Raw genomic sequence first — 22415 nt, 5'->3', positions numbered from 1 at the left:
CATCTATCTCGTATGGACATGGTTAAATTTAGAACTAATATTGATCTAAACAACTGCAGGTCTGCAACAATTCTTACAGTTCCCTGCCATCTCAAATATTCCAATTACCATCACAATGCTTCTGATCTACATGAACATTCCCATAATTCCCTTACCAAAAAAAGAACTTGAATCTAGGTATTAATTTTATGTTCATGCACATTATACACTAACAGTTTGCATCATCTAGAGTCCTAGACCATAATGGTACAAGTATGCAACTAATTAACTACAGCAAACCCCACGCAGGCGGCTAGCTTCCTTCAATCAACATCCATGGGCTTGCTAGATTCTAAAACTGTAAGAATGTCAAGAATCATGAATTAGTCCCGTGAACCCCACAAATGAAGATTCAAAAAAGGTAATTGTCCATGTCAAATTGAAGGGGAAAAAAGCTCTAGATTTAAGTGTCCCACAAGAACATGATGCAGATACTGATTAGCTAAAATTAGCATTCCCCTAACTCAAATAATAGAATGTTCATTCCAACAATGGATAAATACTACAGATTCTAGAATCAGACATGGGAAGTGATAAAATTATAAATTAGCACTAGTGGAGACAGCATTAGTTTAGATACTAGCGCCAAGAAAAATTAGATGAAATAAAACAACCATTAATTGGACTTTTGTAGAAAATAATGTGAAGTGTCAAAATCTGACACATCTAATGCTGATCTTTAACTCTTCAAGAAGTTCCCATACTGCAATCCTAATCTATTGGCTTTCATAGATGCACTTAATACATTAAAAGAGAAAAAAGGCAGCCACAGAATATAGGGGTAAAGCATAAGAAGCACATGTTCTTTACAAAATTGCTTAGCCCTTCATAAACTATAATAAATATATGCTTACAAAACCGTGCCAAATTACAGGCAAAAAATAATAAAGAAGAGGAAGAATTAATTGACATGTCTGAACAAAACCTAATTTGGTTCCCATGAGAGAGGAGGAAAGCTGGATTGCAACAAAATTGTAGGCAAAAGACAGTATAAGACACTGCACTGACCAAAGAAAGGTTGAAGTCGTAGGTACCAGATTTATATTGCAGCACCATCAGTAAACAGCCCAGTGCAAATTGAAGTACACCATGCTAAGCCTTCTGTTTTGATTCTCTTGAAACTGCTAGAAAGGCAGATCCCACAGGATGAAAAAGTTTCTCATCATAGATTTTGGTCATCCTACCAGCAATAGAATATAAAATATTTACTCCAAACATGAGTAGAAACCTTAAACTCTAAATGCCTTAAAATAAATGTCAATCAAACCACACAATATAGAAGGAGGTTCACAAAATATTCTCATCCAACCACGCTTACCTTCTAAATATTTAAACTTCTAGAACAAGTAATTCATAGAGCAAAAGTTTATTGTTCTTACAAAAATATTTACCTCTTATGGTAGATTGCACCTAGTTATTTTCATCACTGCTTAATTCAGATTCATCATCTTCTTCTCCAAAGAGAATTTCATTGACATCTTCATCCTCATCTTCACTTTCATCAATTTCGTTATCATGTGCCAAAATTTGAATTTTTTTTTGTGAAGCCTTGTCAATCTGTTTAAAGAACATGAACAGTTAAGCACTAACAAATTCACAAGCTAATTCTGCACTCATAAGAGGATGTAAAGTAAAACCTGTGCCATCACAAGTTGCAAACGACCAGATAATTGCAATACAGATTGGATTGCAGCACCTCTGCATTTGGTAATCTGAAAGAAGAAAAATATGAGTTAAGTTTGTCATATCTGGGCTTTTTCTTGAAAGATATTTAATGTCTTTCATAATGGACCCCACAAACCGTGGATAGTCTGATCCAGAGAGCATGGTCACCTATAAACTTTGAACTCAAATTCATATATTCATTACCATTCAGGGAAGCCAGAAAATGGAAAATTTACAAATCTCATGGCATATGAAATTTCCCATTTGCTGAATGCCTCCACTACTAAGCAGGCCACCTAGGCTCCTTAAATCAATTATTAATTGCAAGGGGAAAAAAGCTTATTGTTTTGGCCTTTTTGACACCTTACAGTCCTCCCCTTCACTTATCAAAAAATAAAAAATCCTCCCCTTTCATAAAAATTTCATCAATTTCAACTTTTACAACTTCTACATATCTAGTTATATAATTAAATACCTATAATATAGTACAAAGCAAAATGTTGGTATTAGAGGCAATGACTGCTCCAAGTTTTCATATTTATAATGTAAAATATAACTAAGAACAATAAGGTAAAAAATTCAAAACATTTCACCTTGCATAAGGAGTTAAGCATCTGGGAAGCAGGCTCCTGAGACATGACATGATGACCATGATTCACCAAAATATGATATATCCATGGTAGAACATACTTTCCACTGCATGTCCTGTTCAAGACAACCAAAATTTTCCAGTCATTTTGAGTATATAACTACTGTACAAGTTTAGATTCTAAGCTCTTTATCATAAATAATATTTACATATCAATGACAGTAAATAAAACCCTCGTGCATACAAAAAATAAAACAGCCTTCACAGTTGCCTGAAGCTTGAGCCTTGATATAGACCATTCAACTTCTTATCATGTTTAGTTTTTAAGCTTACAATTGTATACATGAAACCAAATACAGTTTCATTCCTCCAACACAACTATATTGTGTGTGAAAAACTGGTAACTAATGCAATATTAGAGGATAAAGAACGAACCTCGATTGCCACTTGGCCACCAGGACTTGCAAGAGCATGTATGCATCACTAGATACCATAGATAAAACAGCTTCCCTTATCTGATACAGGAAATACAGAGTCAAACGGCCTGATGATTTTCTGTTTTTTTTTTTTTTTTTTTTGGGGGGGGGGGGGGGGGGTAGATTGAGTTCCCAACCTTAAACCAAACAAATTAAAATAGAAATCAAACAAACCTTCCTTTGTGGCATATCAGCTTCAAGATCAATACCCTTGAATGTTGCTGAATTATTTGTGAAGTCTGATGCAAGATCATCTGCATTGCTCAGTAGCCCCAGTGATCTCAGCCGGTCCTCCATGCAAAGTGCTTCAGTGTCAACTTCTGCCATGTCATCTGCACAGACCAGCAGACATATAGAAACAAGGAGGACCACCATTTAAAAACCTTCCATGGTGTTTACTCTTCAAACAAGATAAGTTGATAAGCACAAGCATGTTATGACCAAAGGCCAGAGAAAATATAAGAAAGACAATAGTATTTTCTTATGTAATAAGCATAGCCATTTTTCTGGAAGCAAAAGTCAATGTGATGTGACTTAAAACATAGAAAAGAATCCAAAAAAATAGTATGCAGTAGAACAGAGCCGCTTGGCCTGGCCATTGGCAGAAGTTAATTCTGTGAATATAGTAAATCCTTTATCAACAAATACAGTAGATTATGTTCCAACATAGAGGGAAATCCAGCTTTAAAACAAAGTTTGCCACCATGGTTTACGTTGTTATCTGTGAAGAATATATAAAATTCCAATTTTCCAACTCTAAGGAAGACCCTGGTAGACAGAAAGGAGGGGGTGGGGAAGGCATTTAAACTCCGACCAACCACCCCAGCTAGTGATGGAGATCCATCATAATTTTGCAAGTTTACCCTCTTGTCTGCATAACTCCCTTCCTCCACTTAATCTTTAAGGTGTGAGTATTTTGCTGCGCATAGGGACTTTGGAGTATATATTTTAACCAGAGTATATTATTCACAAACCAATTCCTATATTCCAACTAGCCTCAAGGTATACCATATTGAGAGAATTAGAAGAACAAGTAACCCTCACATAGTTGTGAAATTAATATTTCTGCCCAATGTATACAATTACCAAAATACAATTTCACATAAAACCGTATAAGAGTACCTGTACAAGGCAAGTATAAAATACAGCAAGATTCGTGGAAGAGCAGTAGGCATACCATTACTCAACTCAGCGTGACTCTTGTTGTCACCCAAATCAGCCATTACCTCATCAACATCAATACTCAATTTTTTATGCGTTCTCTTTTTTTCATGAGAATCAAGAATCTTGGGAATTGGAAGTAAGGCATCCTCCGCATTTGCACGGTCTAATGCAGTAACTGTTTAAACATCAAACAAGTAATTAGAGACAAATACAAGATTAAGAATGCAACTAAGAAAAATTATAATTAAAATATACCAACAAAGGGATCATAAGCATCTAACTCAAGCAGATGTGCTATTAAACTTACAAGGATTGGGAAAATGCCCTTCACATGTAATTATGGAAAAATAAAAGATAAGAGGGAGAGACCCCCGAAAAAGTGTCAGTTAAGAGTACTTTCCAACTGGAGATATCAAAGCAAGGAAAAAACCACTCCAGAGACCTACTTTATCCATTATATATCAAAATTAATTTTTCTTTTCCCAACACACGTTTCCACCACATAAGTATGCATGCTAAATTTTAAAAAGGAGGTTTCAGAACATTCATCAACGAAATATGGCTTTTCATAACATTTGAAAGGTTCCTAATGCATGTTACTCTCTCTCCTTTTCTTTTCTTTTCTTTTTTTTTTTTTTTTAAAGAGGGTGGGAGGGGTGTTGAATGCATCATATTCCCATAATATTAGACACCAAATGGAATGAGCAGGGAGCAAATGATTCTTCATTGTGAACTCTTACCTCCATATTGTAAATCCAGTCCTTTCTTAGATTTGACACGAGATTGACTCATTGGTAGAAGAACGCCATCATAGGAGATATTTAACTTCACATCTGTGCCAGAATGCACTAAAATTTTCTGAAATGATGGCTTAACTAATAACCCAGATGCAACAAACACCTGCCCAGACATATGCTTGGTAATGCCTTGTAATTTCGCAGCAAATATAGTAGGTAAAGCACCCTTGTGCTTTATGGAGGGAACGTCCTCAAAAGCTAATGAGACTTTTGTGGGCTTGGTATTGCGTAATTCCTCAATATTCTGAGCAAACCAGAGATAACAAACACCAATTTCTGAAATAGCCAAAACATATAGACCTGCATCATCTACTTCCCCACTTTCAATGCACCTACAATCGAGGAAGACAGCAGGGTGCTCCATTGCAAGAACACAGCTTGCTGACTGCTTTTTGCCACCACCTATCCTCCATAGTGCTATATATCTTTCACCAACAGCAGAGGAGAGGATGTACTTCCCATCTTCAGTAAAAATCATACATCGAACAGCTCCCTATTAATAATTAAGACACTATTATTTCACTAAGAACAGAAAGTCAAAGATAGCCAGATAGACTTTTTTTTGGGATAGGTAAGAATAATTTTTTTGAAAAGAGACTACTTCATGGAGAAAAACATGAAGTAGACTAAATATTCGCTCATGTATAGAGAAAGATGAAAAATGGTATTGATACAAAAAGAACATGGAACTGCATAAAACTCACAGGATGCCCAGAAAACTTCTGTATCTTTTTGTGATCAGAACAGCCAAAAATCTTCAACTGTGCAGCTGCAGTTGCTAATATCTTCCCATCTGACATGGAGGAATAACATCCAAGGTGGCACTATCAGCAAATTAATAAGTATATTCCACATGCAAAGTCTATTCCACTAATGTTTTTAGCAGTTCATAACTCTTTTCTATTCTTTTTGTTCCTTTTTTTTTTCTTTTTGAGAAGCAAGGGGGGGGGGGGGGGGTGTTCGGATTATCTTGCCAGATTAGATGTTTGACATTATACATGTGATCCCATCTAAACATGGCTGAACCACAAGGGAATGAGCTATTGATCAAACAGCATCTCCCCCTCTCATAAGAGCATACCTGGAGGATGTACTTCTGGATCAAGACCCACCAGGTGCATGTAAACTTTCCAATTAAAATTAAAAAGTGGCCAAACAACTATAATTTTTTAAGTAATGGGAATTAATGCTTCATGATTGAAAAAAATCTGACTGGATCCTCTTGATAATATCATCCCTAACTATCCATATTTGATGGTCAAAATCACCAGTCATCTCTAGAAATTTTTCCATTGGAACTCATGCTACTATTATGAGAACCAAGTAACAAAATCCTTTTTATTTCTTCTGGGGACTTATGGCATTTGGTTTTTCTCAAGTAATAATCACCACAGCAAAGAAGTAAAAATTGAGATATAATTGCTCAATCTAAATAACTCATGCTACTATTATGAGAGAACCAAGTAACAAAAACCTTTTTATTTCTTCTGGGGACTTATGGTATTTGGTTTTTCTCAAGTAATAATCACCACAGCAAAGAAGTAAAAATTGAGATATAATTGCTCAATCTAAATATCTAGTATCTTCTTGACCACAGGACCACATTATTTCCGATTGACGTCTTCTGTAAGATAATTAACTTATCTAGAAAACCAACATCATTGTTCTGCAGAACAATGTGTTCATTCACTACCACTATGAGGCAAGAGTACCAAAAATGATGAAAGGACATTTACCTGACGAAACAGAAATACAAGATATTGCCTTCGTAGAAGCTTTGAACTTCTGCAACAAGTTTCCTGACAGAGAATCAATTTCGCATATCATACCATCAGCACCCGCTGTGTAAACACATGAAACATGTGTAGAGGATGAAATGGAACTGACACCCCTGCACCACAGAGAGAGAAAGAGAGAACTGGATTAGGTCACCCAGCTATAGATTTCAATATTGCAAACATACAAATACATCATTAGTTTGTGCATTAATATAGTTATTGCCACGATAGATAAAATAGTTCCTAGCACATATTCAAGATATTTTCCTGGTGCTCCTATGAGATTCCCAGTCTTTCAAGGTAAGAATTTGATTATTCATAGTCAACATCATGTCTCTTGCAGCGCTTGAATTCTAATCTCTTGTCTATCAAGAGACTTCAGAGTCTAGACCCTACTAAAAGCACCACAATTTTTTTTATTAAGTTTTGGCCCTAAGGGGAGGAGGAAGGAGAGATTCAATCTTCACGAGGCATGGTTCCCAACTGATTGTGATATCCCTTGGGGTTATTAAAAGAACCACAAATATCAAGAGCATGTTCCAAAACATAGGATATCCGGCTTGTCTTTTCTAGTTGTGTCCATAGAGTACTGTTGTCAACAACTCAGTCTGACTACATCAGAAATAGTTACAGCTTATGATGCATTTTAGGCAGGACATATAACACAAGCACTAGAATATGAAATCATTTTACCTAACTATGATTAAGATAGCAACAACACCTCTTTTCACACTGATATCAATACAACTAATCATCTCAGAATGCCACACATTGATTATTACAAGTAATGTCAACAATGACTAATGAAATAGAAGAAGTACTCATCAAAATGAAGTTTCAAATCCTATTTACAAATGACAATGCCCTATACATGTTTATGCTCTCTAGAGACATGTAGCTACTCCAATCAGAAAATTCACTGGGACAGCAGTACTGCAAACTGATGTAACTATTTACAAGACCATAATGCAACTATTTACAAGACAATAAACTCACCCAGGATGGCAGTCACTAACCCTCCATTTCAATTGACCAGCAGAGACGTCGAGTGCTAAAACATCACCGCTACCTGTTCCTAAGACTAACAATGAGCACCCAAGCTTCCTTTTTCTCTTTTTGTCCAAAGATAACCACTTCATGCATGTATAATCAACTGAGAGGTGCCCTCTTTTCTGCCCTATGGTAAATATATTTGCCTCGTCAGTTGATGTGATATCCGCAAATTCAGTCTGGATCTGTCCCTTCAAAGTGTCCCAAATCTTAATTCGACCATCTCCAGAGCTTATAGCAAAGAAATCCAAAGATGGACTAAATGAAGTCAACAGATCTCTGATATTTGATGAGCCCATAATCCTGAAACACAATTTTTTTTTTTAAATAAGTATCAAGTTAATTAAGTAAATGCAATTCCATCAAAATTCATAAAAAAAATGCACCCAAAAAATTGGAAACTGATAACAGATTAAACTAAGAACACAATTAAAAAATTATACCATAAGAAGTCTTTGAAGATTTAAAGCAGATAATTCCTAGGTCCTTTTTGCCCCTTTTTGGTTGCTTTTTTTTTAAGTAAACAGAATTTTGCCAAATAAATAAAAACAGTATAAAATAGAAAATTTAGTAACATTAATGAAATACTTCAAAGCTGTGATCTTCAGGTTAACAAAAAGAATAAAAGATTGCACTCAATGTTTGCTCTCTTGGGGAAGGCGGGGTTCAATTTTCAAACATGGGAGACAAAGTGCAAGGAAACGAAACCAAAACATTGTTGAACAGATACCTCAAATCAAAACAAAAACATACACTAAAAAGACAACAACTTCAATTACATTGTTAACTGATAAATAAAGGGAATGTTCTAGAGGGACAATCCTCTGCTTATACAGTAAACATACAGTCACAAACTACACTTAGAATGTTCAAAGCTGTTCTAGAGGGGCAATCCTATGTTGACTCACGCTAAAACCATTTTCAAAGCTTAAACCCTCTTAAAACCCAATAGCCCTCATATGCACAGAGTACATTATTGACAAGCTTAGAAAATAAAATAAAGAGGTTGTTACAAGGTTGAATTTTGAAACATGGGTGTGTTCTATAATCGCATATAGGTGAGGAAAATCGAAATGGGCATCTCTAAAAAAAGCTGCTATTGAATTAAACCAAACAAATAATTTATAAACCCAAAAAAAAAAAAAGTGAAAACTTATTGACAGTTACATGGTATTATAAATTCAAGCTTACCTGAAAAGTTGAAGTCCACCTCTAAGTATGTGTGTGTGTGTGTGTGTGATAGAGAGAAAGAGAGAGGGTGGCGGTTTTGTTTAGGGCGTGTGTGTTGCGGAAGGCGCTGAGATAGAGAGGTTGAAGAAGCTTTTGAGTTGTGCTGTGTGGCTGTGGGCTTGGGTTTTATTGGTGTGGGCTTTAGCTGAAGGAAAGGCCTGTCCTTGAAGAGAGTCTAGTTTTTATATATGTTGGGTTTTGGCTCTTAACTCTCAACTCTAAACCAATTGGTTTTTAATTTTGATTAGTAAAGGTGAAGAGAAAAAAGCCAACGGTTTTCTGATTTGATTCTCTAGTGTGTTTGATTCGATTATCATGAACTCCTTGAAGCAACTCCATTCTCCAGATTCAGTCTACCCTTTCTTTTTCTGTTTTTTCTTCTTCTTTTTTTTGTGTTATTTAACGTTGATCTAAAAAAATATGTTAGGGACTAAAAAGTAATTTACTTTTGCCAACCATAGTTTTTTATACTGTCAAATTTTCTATACAACCTTCATAATAATAATCAACATTTTTTTTACCTTTTTTTTTTTTTACCTAAATGTACTGTGGATTGAAATGGACCGAATAATCTGAACCTAATAGATTGGACTGGACCAAAATATATTAAATAGACTAGATTTCGGTCCAAATGGACTGGATTGGACCAAACAATAGGTATATATAATTTTTAATATTTTTATATTTAAATAAATAAATAAAAACACTCTCTCATTCTCTCTGTCTCTCACTCTCTCACTCTTTTTGTCTATCTCACTGTCCCTTCCCAACTCTGACATAACTCTAAGCTATATCACAACACCAATGATTTTTTTTATTGGATTCAAACTTTAACAAATCCATTGATGGATTTAGTTTTTTTTTTCTTATACTCCACATGCTTGCAAATTTTTTAAAATGATATGAAAATAATAATTATGTCCTTAATCAAATGTTTAAATGTCAAACTTTTGTATATTAAAATTGTGCATAAAAGATGGGTTTCTTGATCAAATTGAGAACAAAAAATCTAACGGTGAGATTTTTTAAAATATTAACCCAATAATAAGTTATTAAGTGGTATAATATTACTTAATGGTATATTTGGTTGGAGGTGAAATGATAGATAATGAAAGAAAATATGAGAGAAAATGTGAGAAGAGGGTGTTTGGTTGGGGGAGCAAAAAATGGGGGTGGGGGAGTTCTACCCTGGCGGGCCTGGCCTGGCCTAACATTTAAGAAGAAAAAGTTTTCTCTCTAATTTGGAGAGAAAAGTGGGGAGGGATTGGGTTTGATGTGAAATTACCCATCTATCTTCTCTTTTATTTATTAATGTTGCTTCTTCTTTTTCTTTTTCTTTTTTTGGGAAATGTTCATGCCTACTGCTGCGGCCTCTTTCTTTTTCTTTTTCTTTTTTCCTTCTTCTTGTTTTGCCTTTTTACCGTACTACGCTGGTTGGCTCTCTTTTTCTTTCTTTTTCTTTTCATATCAATCGTAACTTTTTATTATTATTAGTTTTTTTTTTTTTTTTTGCTAGACGTTTTATTAGCTGTGTTAGTTTGTAATTTTGTAGTAATTAAAAAAATTAATTTTTATAAACTATTAAAAAAGTTGTTTTTTATGTATTAGAGACGTGAGAATAAATTTATACAAACTAGATTTTATATCCTCCCACTTTTCTACTCAACCAAACAAAAAGTTTTTGTATGGGTTCTTTTTTTTGGAAAGTACCGAAGTCCATTGATGACAAGGGATCTTGGGCCGTTATATGAATCGGTTTGTGCGCAAGTCACATAAAGCCCCTCAAAGCAAAAATGCGATTCCTCCTAAGTAATAAAATATCATTATAAGTGTTTTAGTGTCATAAAATGACCATTTACTCTTACGAAATAAATAAAATAATTATTCATAATATTCACAATGAGAATGAGATCAAAATAGAATATTTAAGGCTTATCTTTTATTGTGTGAATATTTAAAAGAGTTCCTTCACTTGGTTCCCCGAGCGTGATGTCGTGGTACCCCGAGTATGGCGCCGTGGTACCCCAAATAGGATGTCATGGTTCCCAGGGGTACTACGCCTATAATCCATAGAACCCAGAATGTTGATTCTTTGAACTATAAGATCTTTCTCCATGCTTATTATGCAATAGAGTTTTACCCTTTCCCTTTACCTCTACAGGTCCTACATAAGAACACACTATACAATACACATATCTTCAAATAATTGTTAGTTTTCTTAGATTAGGATATACATTTTAATACACCAAGGATTATCTGTAAATGAATCTCATGATTCAGCCACGAGGATCCTGGCCCCAATTCTCACAGACTTAGTGCTTTTGCACAAGATTTGTGGGATTTGGAACTCAAGTCCAAATAGCTCTACTTGGGGATTGCCTTCCAAGATAGTTAGGTGAGGAGGATTTTGTGGGAGAGAGTGATATTTGATGTGTGCATGTTTTGGCATATGTTTCTTTGGAGGTTAAGTGATATTTTGAATGATCTCAAGGATATGGAAAGTTTATTGGGCTCTTAAAACTCTAAGAATTATATTTTTAAACCTCTGAACTCTCCCCTTTTTCTTCCATCTGAATCTCCCCCCCCCCTCCTTTTGCTATGTCTTAGTGTTCTTTTTATAGTGGACATGCTCTAGTACCTCGGACAAGGACGTCCCTGGTCTGCTGGGTAAAACCACGTCCTCTGAAACCTGAAAAAATGCATTGGGCTGAGATTTAGCTTAATTAGGCAATTATAACTCAAAAGGGGCATTTGGCTTTAGTTACAAATGGAAGATTCCTTCTTGGAAAGTCAAAGGAGTGGGTGGGTTACTCAATGCAATGGATGACAGCTTTGGTTGAAAGTGACAATTGAGAGAAAATTGTGGAGAGGTGTCATGCACATAGGGGAACTGGGTTTTCCATTAGTTCATGCATTCCAGACAAATATATGAACCAAGAGAAACATTCGAGATCCTCCTTTCACTAGAAATCACTCCCCTACCGACCAAACCACTTCTCCCTTACTATCCATTAGGGGGTCCCACGGGCTTGGACCATGGGTTACAAAGATAATACCTAGTTTTGCTGGTTTTTTTATAGTTTTTGCTGGAAATCTGAACATACACCTTGGCTTTCCCATATGTCAGCTAAGGTCCTCTTCTCAAGGTTTCAAAAAGACACATCAAGATCCTAGGACCTTAATGTTGATTCTTCTTGCTGCATATCCTCTGGCCCGACCGGGATCCTTCTTCTTGCTACACGTCCTCTGGCCTGACCGAGATCCTCTTCTTTTTTCTTTATTATTATTATTATTATTATTATTTCTTTTTCCTTCTTTTTGAGACTCTGGGCCTTCATGGTCCTTCTTAACTTCATGAAATGGGCCTTCTTTTGTTAAAGCCCAGGGTCTTTCCTTACTTTTCATGGAATAGGCTATCATATAAAATTTTGGTCCTCAATAGTTTTCTATCAATCCACTTTTCCACTCCCTCAATCAAACACATGGTGAAAAAACTAAAATTTTTCTATCCACCCACTTTTCCACTCCTCACCATTTTCTATCCTCCAACTTTTCCATCCTCTCAATCAAACAGACCCTAAAGTTACACCAAATATAACTTGAGAATAACATTTAAAAGCACATTGAGAATCCAATCCATTCCAAGTATAACACCCCAGCATATGCAGGGATTATAAGCTAGTATTATATTAAAGTAGAAGCAATTAAGAATTCAAATCCATTCCAATTTAGCTTCTAATTGTGGGAACTTCTAAATGTAAAATATTTTTTTTAATAAAAAATTTATTTATTATATTGCTAATGTACCCCATTCATATTTATTGACACACTAATTTGTAAATCTCTTGTTTCAATTGTTGTTAAAGAATTTGAGGAAGAATGTCATATTCTATATTAATTGTCTCTTGTATAAATTAAAAAAAAAAAAAAAAAACATATAAAGGGTAAATTAATACATGAAAATAAATTATGTACCGTGTAATACTATTTTAATTATATAACTCAAATGTTTTTCAAAAAAAAAAATGATATAACTCAAATTAGGCTACTATAGTGTTGTTTTCACACATATATAAGGATGGAAGGCCTAGGAATGTATATTGGGCTGTGAGCCTTGTCCGAAGATATTTAGTAGTCCGAGGACAGTTAGTCATTAGATAAAACATACAAATTAGTAGGATATGGAAGGATTTTGGCCATAAAGGTTTGGCAAGGTTGTCTGAGGAGAAATGCCTTTTTGGCTTAGCTAAACAGAGGTTAGAAGGTTTGGTCTACCATCAGAAGCTACGCTTCGGACGATTCTACTAGTAAGGATAAACATCAAGAGGGAATAGGACAGGGGGAAGCTAAGAGATATCTAAGAGAAAGCTACTACCATTGCATTAACAGTTTTGCAGCTAACTCTTTGACTGCATTAATGTGGAGGTGATACCTGAACAGTGATATTTAGCCTTACAGCTATCCCCAAAGACTTTAAAAAGGTGATGATGGGACAAGGATAAAGGCCAGCAACTTGATCTACACGTGGAGGGTTGAGATGAAGTAAAACAGGGTAATATAAAGAAGAAAAACCCCAATTACAAGAGGATCATTTGAAAATTCGTAGAAAAAAATATTGTAGCACTAAGAACTGTAATTGTAATCAAGTCAAAGAGAAATATTTTCTCCGTCTCAATTTGTTTGTCCTGTTTGAAAAGTCAAACTTTTTAAGGGAACATCATTTATTATCTTGTCTGTCTTTTAAAAATGTATAAGTTTACAAAATTACCCTTAAATAAATTTATTAACTTTTTTTTTAAAAGAGTTATTCTTAATGAGGCAACTAAAAAGGTGCCCCAATTAGATTGATTTTTTAAATATTTGTTAGTTTTCTTTTCAAATAGTTTTGAAAATAAGGTAGGAGTATAATAGAAACATTAGTAAATTAATGACTTTATTTTTAGAAACAGAACTATATTTTGAGACATCCAAAAATGAAATAGAGGACAAACAAACTGGGATGGAGGGAGTATATTCAAGAATTACTCTCCTCGGACTTTGTCGAGGAAGGATTTCTTTGAAAAAAACCTGTTTTTCTTTGTTTTATTTCCATCTTTAATCCATTGTGAGCGTTGTCCAATTCATTGAAACCTAGTTTTTAGCCCACTCTCTACAAATTATTTGTATTGGGCTCTTTGAGCATTAATATTTTACCTTTTGGGTTTAGGATCCAAAAATTGCCCTTATAGAAGTATAAATATATTTTCCCAAAATTTGGAAAATTTGCAATTTTTTAATTATTTCAACTAATTTAAACGCACATTTTTCTTATATTATTGATTGCATGTGTGGCTAAATTTTCTTTTGCCTTTTGATTTTTTTTTTTTTTAAATTTCAATTGTTGCCAAAAACAACTTTATTTATTTATTTTTAAAATCATTGCCAAAACAACTAAGTAGGAAGAATAATGTCATATTCCAAATTAAGTGTTTCTTATATTAATGTTATAAAAATATCCATATATTTTTTATTATAATAAAAATATAAATTCAATATAAATAATTATTGCACCATTATAGATAATAAATGCATTCATTCCATAACACAAGAAAATTAATTACTAGTAATATTTTGACATAAATACAAGCTTTGGTGAAGGAAAAGGGTAAATGAAGAGATTTCGTTCTCCTTCTCAAATGAAGAAATATCATTTTTATCTTTTTTTATAAATCAATTGTTAGGGAGATGTGGATTTTTTTTTTTTTTTGGAGAAACTAGAGCAGTGGATTTGAACCTAAATGTCTCATTTGGAATCCTAAATGTCAAAACCTTAGACAACATAATTAAGGTTCCTGCTTATATACGTTTGGGTACAGGATATTAATCAATGGGATTCTAAAAAACAAAAACAAAAAGGTATTAGTCAATGGTGTTTTTATTTTAAATAAATGTTCTTTCTTAGAATTTTCCAATATAACTTCAATAGTAATTTTAGGGGTAAATTGCAAATTGCACTCCTAAAGTTTGGGAGTGTAAGGACTCGTTTTGCAACCCAAGCCCAAGATGTATGGGATCTTGGCCCAATGAGCCTAGTATAATAAATTTGTAGAGAGTAGGTTGAAGAACTAAGTCCTAATGAATTTGACAACAGCTAATATGGATTTAAAAGATGATCAAGCAAGAACAAAGAAAATAAAGTTGAATGAATTCACTGTCCGAGGAGGTATTTTTCCATACAAATCAATAACAGTTGGGTACAAGTATAATTTTGATTGCTACAATATTCTTTCTTTATTTTTCCGATCCCCTCCTCATGGAGGGTCTCTTACATTATATAACTCCCTTTAGACCATCTTGACCCTACACTTGTCGATCATTTAAGACCTTTACTTGGGTGCCTGTCCCATCAGACACTTTCTTTGGTTTTCTGTGAGTTGTGGTTGCCAAAGTAGCACTGTTCAAGAGTCTTCTCCACATAAATACGGCCAAAAAAGTAGCTGCAGTGCATTCAATGTAGTGGTAACAGTTTTTCCTTAGATATTTCTGAGTTCCTATCACCCTTATACGTGTATGATGCACGTCCTTATCGCTAGAGCTTCCTGGAAGGTCACCTTAATTGTTGGAATACAAATTTGGGCTGTATTATCATGTCCGAGGAGATATTCCTCCTCGGATCACCCTCTTATTCGTATTTTGCTCATTAAGTCCTGGGTTTGAACCATTCATTACCATTCGTTCCTCATCGGACTACTGATGCTCTTGGCTAAAGCCCAAGGCCCAATATATGATTTGGGCCCTTAACCTTACAATAGCCCCTCAAAACTTCAGTTTTTTCTTCTCATCCGAGGAGAAAACTGGGGTTTTGAATTTTTAAGAGTCAATTCCATCTGATCCTTTGACTTACACGTATGGGAGTGTCGTTTTACGCACCCCATAATTGCGACTGACGCTTTGAAGTACGTGAAGTGCCATTAATTGCTCCAGGCAACGCTTTGTTCCTTAGATCTAACAGTAAGGCGTAGATCCAACGGTTGATTTTTTCCTGGAATTTTAAGCGGGATAACTCCCACTCATTTTTCACCCTCTATATAAAGCCTTGAGGGAAATCATTTTCCCTTTACTTTACAAATCTTCAAGTTCTCCAGAGATTTCAAGCACTCCAACACTCAAAGCTCCCTACACTCCTAAGTCTCCCTAATTCATTTCCTTAAGAAACTTTCCAAGAGACTTTTCTAAAGGTTCAGGGTTAAATATACTCACTTTCACAAACTTTGCTTTCCTCCTCGGCCAATCTCCTCTGCCTTCTTCCTTTTTAGAAAACCTCCTTCGTGTTATCTACATTTGCTTAAATGGATAGATTCAAGCACTTAGTGGACTCTCCGGCCGGTATGGAGGGTTTTAGGGCCAAATACCATATCCTACAGGGAGTGGTTTTAGAATATTGTACCCCAGACCGAATACTTACAGACAGAAGAATGGGTGAAGTCATCATTCCCATGATTGTTTTCATAGAGAGAGGAATAACGCTTTACATAGGTAGGATAACCAAGGATTATCTGATTAACCACAAATTGTGCCCCTATCAGTGCGCCCCCAACATGTTTAGAGTCTTAGGGAGCATAAATGCTCTGAACGACCAGATGAACTTAGGGCTCACGTGGCACAACGTTGTTCACATGTACGAGTGTCATTCCCTCGCCAATGTGGGATATTACCTTAAGTCCCAGTTTGAAGTGGTTAGATTGATATCCTGCCTTTCTAAGTCCAACAAGGGCTTGGAGGACGATTATCTAGTCGTCTCCGGGGAATGGCATGACGGTCTTCACTGCCCAGTTCGAGCGGGAACACCAAGTGGGGTACCATAGGATTAGGTCCCTTGGCAAGGACTTTAGTCTTCTAAGTTTTCCTTATAATCGTGCTTAGCACTTCCTCTCCTCAAATAGTACTTTTTACTGATCTAACCAACATTTTCTTCTCGGATGTTTTTGCAGATAAAAACCATACCACTTCGAGACTCAATTTTATCAACGCACCGAGTCTCAATAAACTGCTGCAATCTGAAATATTCATAAGCGAGGACGGGTAACTCCGAGCTGCCCACCTGATATTAGAGTATGAGCCTATCTCACGCATATATTAGGATGCGGGTCAAGCAATAAGGGCTGGTGACTCTAGGCTAGCTCGGATAGACGTCTCTAAGCAGGGATTTTTGGCTTAGAGAGATCTTCCTCCTGTTGAGTTGCCTCTTCAATGAGTTCCTCCACAGGTAGTTGCTTTGAGAGAGGAGTTAACCTCTTCTTGTCATACTTTCGATGCCAAGATCGATCAATTCTGCTTTAAAGAGGTAGAAGGAGCGCCAGAAAAGCCTATGGAGCTCTCGGATTCTGAACATGAGTCCAACAGATTTTCTACAGCTCATTCTCCGAAGCTAATTGTTGCTCAGATTGATACTAGCTTAGAAGGCAAAGAAGAAGGCATGGACTTGAAGCCAAGGACCAGCTTAAAGGGGCTGCTGGCGAACAGGAACAAGGGGTCAACTTCAAAAGAAATTCCTAAGACCCAAGTTCCTGCCAGTCTTCCTTCTCCTCCCCAGAGACATGGAGGGCCTCAGACGTACTAGGAAACCTGACCTTTTCATGTCATTGAAAAGGGACTTCGCAATGGTAAATCAGTCAACATCCTTTTTCGTCACACACTAAGACGTACATTTATTAATATATGTGTGTATATATATATATATATATATATATATTTTATGACCCTTTTGCTACTTATACGCAAATTACCCAACAACTTTATGTAGTCGAGGAGTGGGTCAAGAATGCTCATGACGAGATTAAGGCTGAGGCCCACTCCCATTTTGAGGTCGAGAAGGCTCGCGAAGCCCTTAAGGAAGAGCACACACAGCTATCCAAGAAGTTGAAGGAATCGAACAAGGCTTGACTAAGCGCCGAGGCGGGTCTAAAGACCACGAAGAGGCAAATCGAGGATCAGTGCCAAAAATTGCACATAATTGAGATAAACTTGGCCACCGAAAAACAAATTGTTTTGGATCTTAAAGCGAGGCTACAGAAAACCAAGGACGCAGCTCAGGTGGCCAAAGAAGTCACTGAGGCTGCGATGAAGGCATCCTACGAATGTAGGGTGCTAGACACGGAGACCCAGCTAGCAGAGGAGGTGGCCGTAGTGTGCAGGGACTACTGCATCGAGTCATAGGGAGTAGCGATGGATCGGGCAGGAATCCCTGTAGACTCCGAGCTGAGGAGGGCCAAGAATATCTTCTTCCTAGAGGATATTTAAGAAATTCCGGGTATGGTTTCTCCTCCCGAGAAACTCCCTACCACTCAAGCTCCTTCTCTTGATGCTAAAGTTTCTAAAGGGGCTGGAGTGGGTGAAAAGGCTCAGCCTTCGATGAAGGCCAAGCCCTTTAAGGATGCTCTTACAATCAGCGATGTGGTCTCCCAGGCCAAGGATGCAGAGCTTAAGTCTCAGGCCGGGGATTCTTAATCTGAGAAGGCTGATCCTAAGAAGGACCCTCCACCAATGAAGGCCTAAGTATAGGATTTTCTTTTGCAGCTTTCTAGGTGTACATTTTCTTTTTTTCTTTTCTTTTTTTGTAATGGCATTCTGCCACCATTTATAATGCATCTTCCTTTGATTAATGAATAGACTTTTCTCTCTACCTCTTGTGTCTTTATTTTATATATTTCCAAGCTCACTATTATTGCAAATAAAGTAAAACTGTTGCCACTCTAACTTTAATAAAAACTGAAAACAATGTCCTGCTGGTAGTTTAACTAATTTGATTAAGTATCAACAACAAAGAGATTTACCCCATACTTGTACTATGAAATGATCCTTTTACAATGAAGGCTGAATCTAATAGAGATAAGTAACGGACTTTGAAAGGAAAATGGAAGGGGGAGATATTCTTAATTTTGCCTAACACTTGTATAAATAATCAAGGTCCTTGACTTATTCAAGGCCACCAGTTTGAGGAGTTGGTTATAATCTTGGATCTGCTTTGACACTTAGTGAAAAACAGATAGATATCAGAGAATGTTAACTTCCCCAAAGCATCTGGTCCAAGGACATAGGCATGACTAAGGTTCTGTTTAAACACTTATAAAGATGTCATAGAGTGTTAATTTCCCCAAAGTATTTGGTCTGAGGACCAAGGCATGACTAAGGTTCTGTTTAAACACTTATAAAGATGTCATAAAATGTTAATTTCCCCAAAGTATCTGGTCCAAGGACCAAGACATGACTAAGGTTCTATTTAAACACTTATAAAGATGTCATATAATGTTAATTTCACCAAAGCATCTAGTCCGAGGACCAAGGCATGACTAAGGTTCTGTTTAAACACTTATAAAGATGTCATAGAGTGTTAATTTCCCCAAAATATCTGGCCCGAGGACCAAGGCATGACTAAGGTTCTATTTAAACACTTATAACGAATGGATACAGGGAAGTACAATGCCTTTATATAACAAATGAACATATTGACAAAGGAAACTTTTATTAATAATAATACATTTTCAGGTTGTTTACATTCCAAGGGTGCAGTATTACATGCTCATCTAAGTCTTCTAGAAAATATGCTCCTATACCAGCCACCAAGGTGATGCGATATGGTCCTTCTCAATTGGGCCCTAGCTTTCCCCACGTTGAGTTCTTTGCAATACCCATAACTTTTCTCAATACCAAGTCACCAGGCACTAATGGCCTTAGTTTTACATTGGCATCATAACCTTACTTGAGTTTGTGTTGGTAGTATGCCAATTGAACCATTGCACTTTTTCTTCTTTCTTCAATAAAATGTAAGCTCTTTTCTATCAACTCATTATTACTGCTCGAACTGAATGAGCTGGTCTTTAGCGTTGGGAAGCTAGTTTCTAAAGGAATAACAGTCTCGACTCCATAAGTCATTGAAAAGGGAGTCTCCCTCGTTGACCTGTGAGGTGTGGTTCGATACGTCCACAGGACATGTGGCAGCTCTTCCACCCATTTTCCCTTCGCATCATCCAACCTCTTCTTAAGTCCATTCACTATGACCTTGTTAACAGCCTCGGCTTGTCCATTCCCTTGAAGATAAGCTGGTGTAGAATATCTATTTGTAATTCCCAAATCACAGTAATATCTTCTGAAAGATTTGCTATCAAACTGAAGGCCGTTATCCGAGATGAGGGTGCAAGAGACCCCGAACTGGGTGACAATGTTTTTCCAAAAAAATTTCTTGGCGTCCATATCTTTGATATTCGCCAAGGGCTTAGGTTCAACCCATTTAGTAAAGTAGTCTGTGCCGACCAATAAATACCTCTTGTTCCTTGCGGCCTTGGGAAAGGGCCAACGATATCTAAGCCCCATTGAGCAAATGGCCAAGGGCTGGATAGGGGGTTAAGGACTTCTCCTAGTTGATGTATATTTGGTGCAAATCTTTGGCATTGATTACACTTCCTCACATATTCTTGCACTTCTTTCTGCATATTTGGCCACCAATAGCCCTGAGTGATGGCTCTGTGAGATAAAGATCTGCCTCCTGTATGGTTTCTACAAATCCTTTCATGTAATTCCTCAAGGAGTAGCTCTGATGCCTCAGGGTGAATGCAGAGTAGATATAGCCCAGAAAAATAGCGCTTGTATAATTTTTGGTCCTCGGATAGCCAGAAACAAGGTGCCTTTCTTTATATTTTGTCAGCTTCTGATTTATCCTCCGGTAAGATGTCCTCTCTCAGGAATAGTACTATGAGATCCATCCAACTAGGCCCTACTCTGACTTGGTGAACATGAACCACCTTTCCCTTTACCTCCATGGGTTTACACAAGTCTTCTATAAGGATAACCTAAGGTAAGCTTTACGCCGAAGAGGTTGCAAGTGTGGCTAGGGAGTCAGCGTATGTGTTTCCACTCCTAGGGACGTGCAGCAGGCTGAATGATTCAAACCTTGATTGCAAATGCCTAACTTGACTTAAGTAACCTTGCATTCTCTCATCCCTTTCTTCTAACTTGCCCTTCACTTGGCCAACAACCAATCTTGAGTCTGAGAACATCTTTACTGTTTTTCCCCCCATTCTTTGAACCATGGACATTCCCTCCAACAAAGCTTCATATTCAGCCTCATTATTTGTGACCGAGAAGCCCAATCTTAATGATTTCTCGATGGTGAGCTTCTCAGGTGAGATCAGAATTAGCCCCACTTCGGATCCCCTTTGGTTTGCTACTCCATCAACATACACCTTCCAGTATAAAGGTTCTTGCGGGGTAATTGAGGCAACCGATTTTCCATCCATGCGTTGCACTTCTATCTTATTCTCAAACGGGGCTTCAGCGAACTCGGCCACCAAATCCGTGAGGACTTGGCCCTTAACAGAGGTACGGGGCATGTATTTGATGTCAAAAGCCCCTAGGATTGTACCCCATTTGGCAATCCTTCCTATGTAATCAGCACTTCGGAGTAGAGCTCTAAGCGGAAACTAAGTTAGGACAACAACTGTATGTGCTTGGAAATAATGGGGGAGTTTACGTGTAGCGTGTACTACCACCAAAACGGCCTTCACCAATGATAGATAATGGATCTTGGCCTTATGCAGCGACCTGCTCACATAATAAACCGGCCTTTGTATGCCGCTATCAACTCGAATCAAGACCAAGCTCACAGCATGAGGGGCCACAGCAATATAAGCAAATAGAACTTCATCCATCTCAGAACTGGACATGATAGGTGGATGAAGGAGATATTCCTTAAGCTGCTGGAAGGCTAAAGCACACTCCTCGGTCTACTCAAATCTCTTCCATTTATTCATCAATAGGAAGAAGGGTCTACATCTATCCACTGACCGAGAGATAAATCGGTTCAAGGCAACAGTCATTCCGGTTAGCTTCTGAACTTCTTTGGGATTCCAAGGTGGTTGTAGACTGTTTATCGCCTTAATCTAGTCAGGATTAACCACGATTCACTGGTGAGTCACCATATAGCCCAGAAACTTGCCTAATCCCACACTAAAAGAGCACTTGGAAGCGTTAAGGCGTAGCTTGTGTTTCCTCAGAATTTTAAAAATGTTTCCGAGATCTTCCACATGCTCAGACACCACCTTGCTCTTCACCAACATGTCGTCTATATAAACCTCAATACTCTTGCCCAACTGTGGTTCAAACATCTTAGTCATTATCGTTTGATAGGTGGATCCCGCATTTTTCAAGCCAAAGTGCATCACTTTGTAATAGAAATTTCCAGTGGGAGTGATAAAAGCTATCTTCTCCTGATCATCCAGAGTTAGTGGTATTTGATGGTATCCTTGAAAGGCATCTAAGAAGCACATTCAAGGATGGCCTACAGTGGCATCTATCAGTTGGTCTATTCAAGGCATAGGGAAGGGATCTTTTAGGCAAGCCTTGTTTAAATCCGTGAAATCCACACATACTCGCCATTTCCCATTCTTTTTCTTCACTACCACAGTATTGGCCAGCCACTCAGGGTAGAAAACTTCCTTGATAGCCCCTGCCTGCTTAAATTTCGTCACCTCATCTTTCATAGCATCAGAATGGTCTCTAGATGAACGCCAAGGAGGTTGTTTTTTGGGGGTAACAGATGGATTGACATTCAAATGGTGGCAAATGAAGTTTGGGTCCACCCCCGAAACTTCAT

General features: G+C 37.0%; 1 protein-coding gene across 5 annotated transcripts; it reads right to left on the bottom strand.

The window, feature by feature from the left end:
• Positions 1 to 19: 19 nt before the first annotated feature.
• Positions 20 to 8898, bottom strand: LOC115994994 (WD repeat-containing protein 43). 5 transcript variants are annotated; one of them, XR_004093294.1, is made up of 13 exons: positions 8750 to 8897; positions 7505 to 7861; positions 6467 to 6621; positions 5435 to 5523; positions 4674 to 5223; positions 3947 to 4108; positions 2944 to 3101; positions 2729 to 2808; positions 2298 to 2409; positions 1677 to 1751; positions 1431 to 1596; positions 1048 to 1219; positions 20 to 337 (listed from the first exon to the last, which is right to left on the bottom strand). XR_004093294.1 is itself a non-coding variant. In XM_031119378.1 (12 exons), exons 2-11 carry the CDS (start codon positions 7855 to 7857, stop codon positions 1450 to 1452), a joined length of 1881 nt encoding a protein of 626 aa, XP_030975238.1. In that variant the 5' UTR covers positions 7858 to 7861; positions 8750 to 8898; the 3' UTR covers positions 20 to 337; positions 1431 to 1449. The 5 variants fall into 5 exon arrangements, 3 of the variants coding, with proteins under 3 accessions (XP_030975238.1, XP_030975236.1, XP_030975237.1); XR_004093293.1 differs by having other exon boundaries at positions 1074 to 1219; XM_031119378.1 differs by lacking the exon at positions 1048 to 1219 and having other exon boundaries at positions 8750 to 8898.
• Positions 8899 to 22415: the final 13517 nt, after the last annotated feature.

The sequence above is a fragment of the Quercus lobata genome, chromosome 6, assembly GCF_001633185.2.
Source record: "Quercus lobata isolate SW786 chromosome 6, ValleyOak3.0 Primary Assembly, whole genome shotgun sequence".
Classification (NCBI taxonomy): domain Eukaryota; kingdom Viridiplantae; phylum Streptophyta; class Magnoliopsida; order Fagales; family Fagaceae; genus Quercus; species Quercus lobata.
This window is presented reverse-complemented; position numbering and strand designations above follow the sequence as displayed.

Bases quoted from the DNA above. Each gene is read 5' to 3' on its own strand.
- LOC115994994 (XM_031119378.1), bottom strand. From the start codon at position 7,857: ATGGGCTCATCAAATATCAGAGATCTGTTGACTTCATTTAGTCCATCT. The intron at 2,809-2,943 runs GTTTGTTTGATT...TTCCTGTATCAG, and splicing joins CTGATATGCCACAAAGGAAG to ATAAGGGAAGCTGTTTTATC. The intron at 1,752-2,297 runs GTGAAATGTTTT...TTCTTCTTTCAG, and splicing joins TGCTTAACTCCTTATGCAAG to ATTACCAAATGCAGAGGTGC.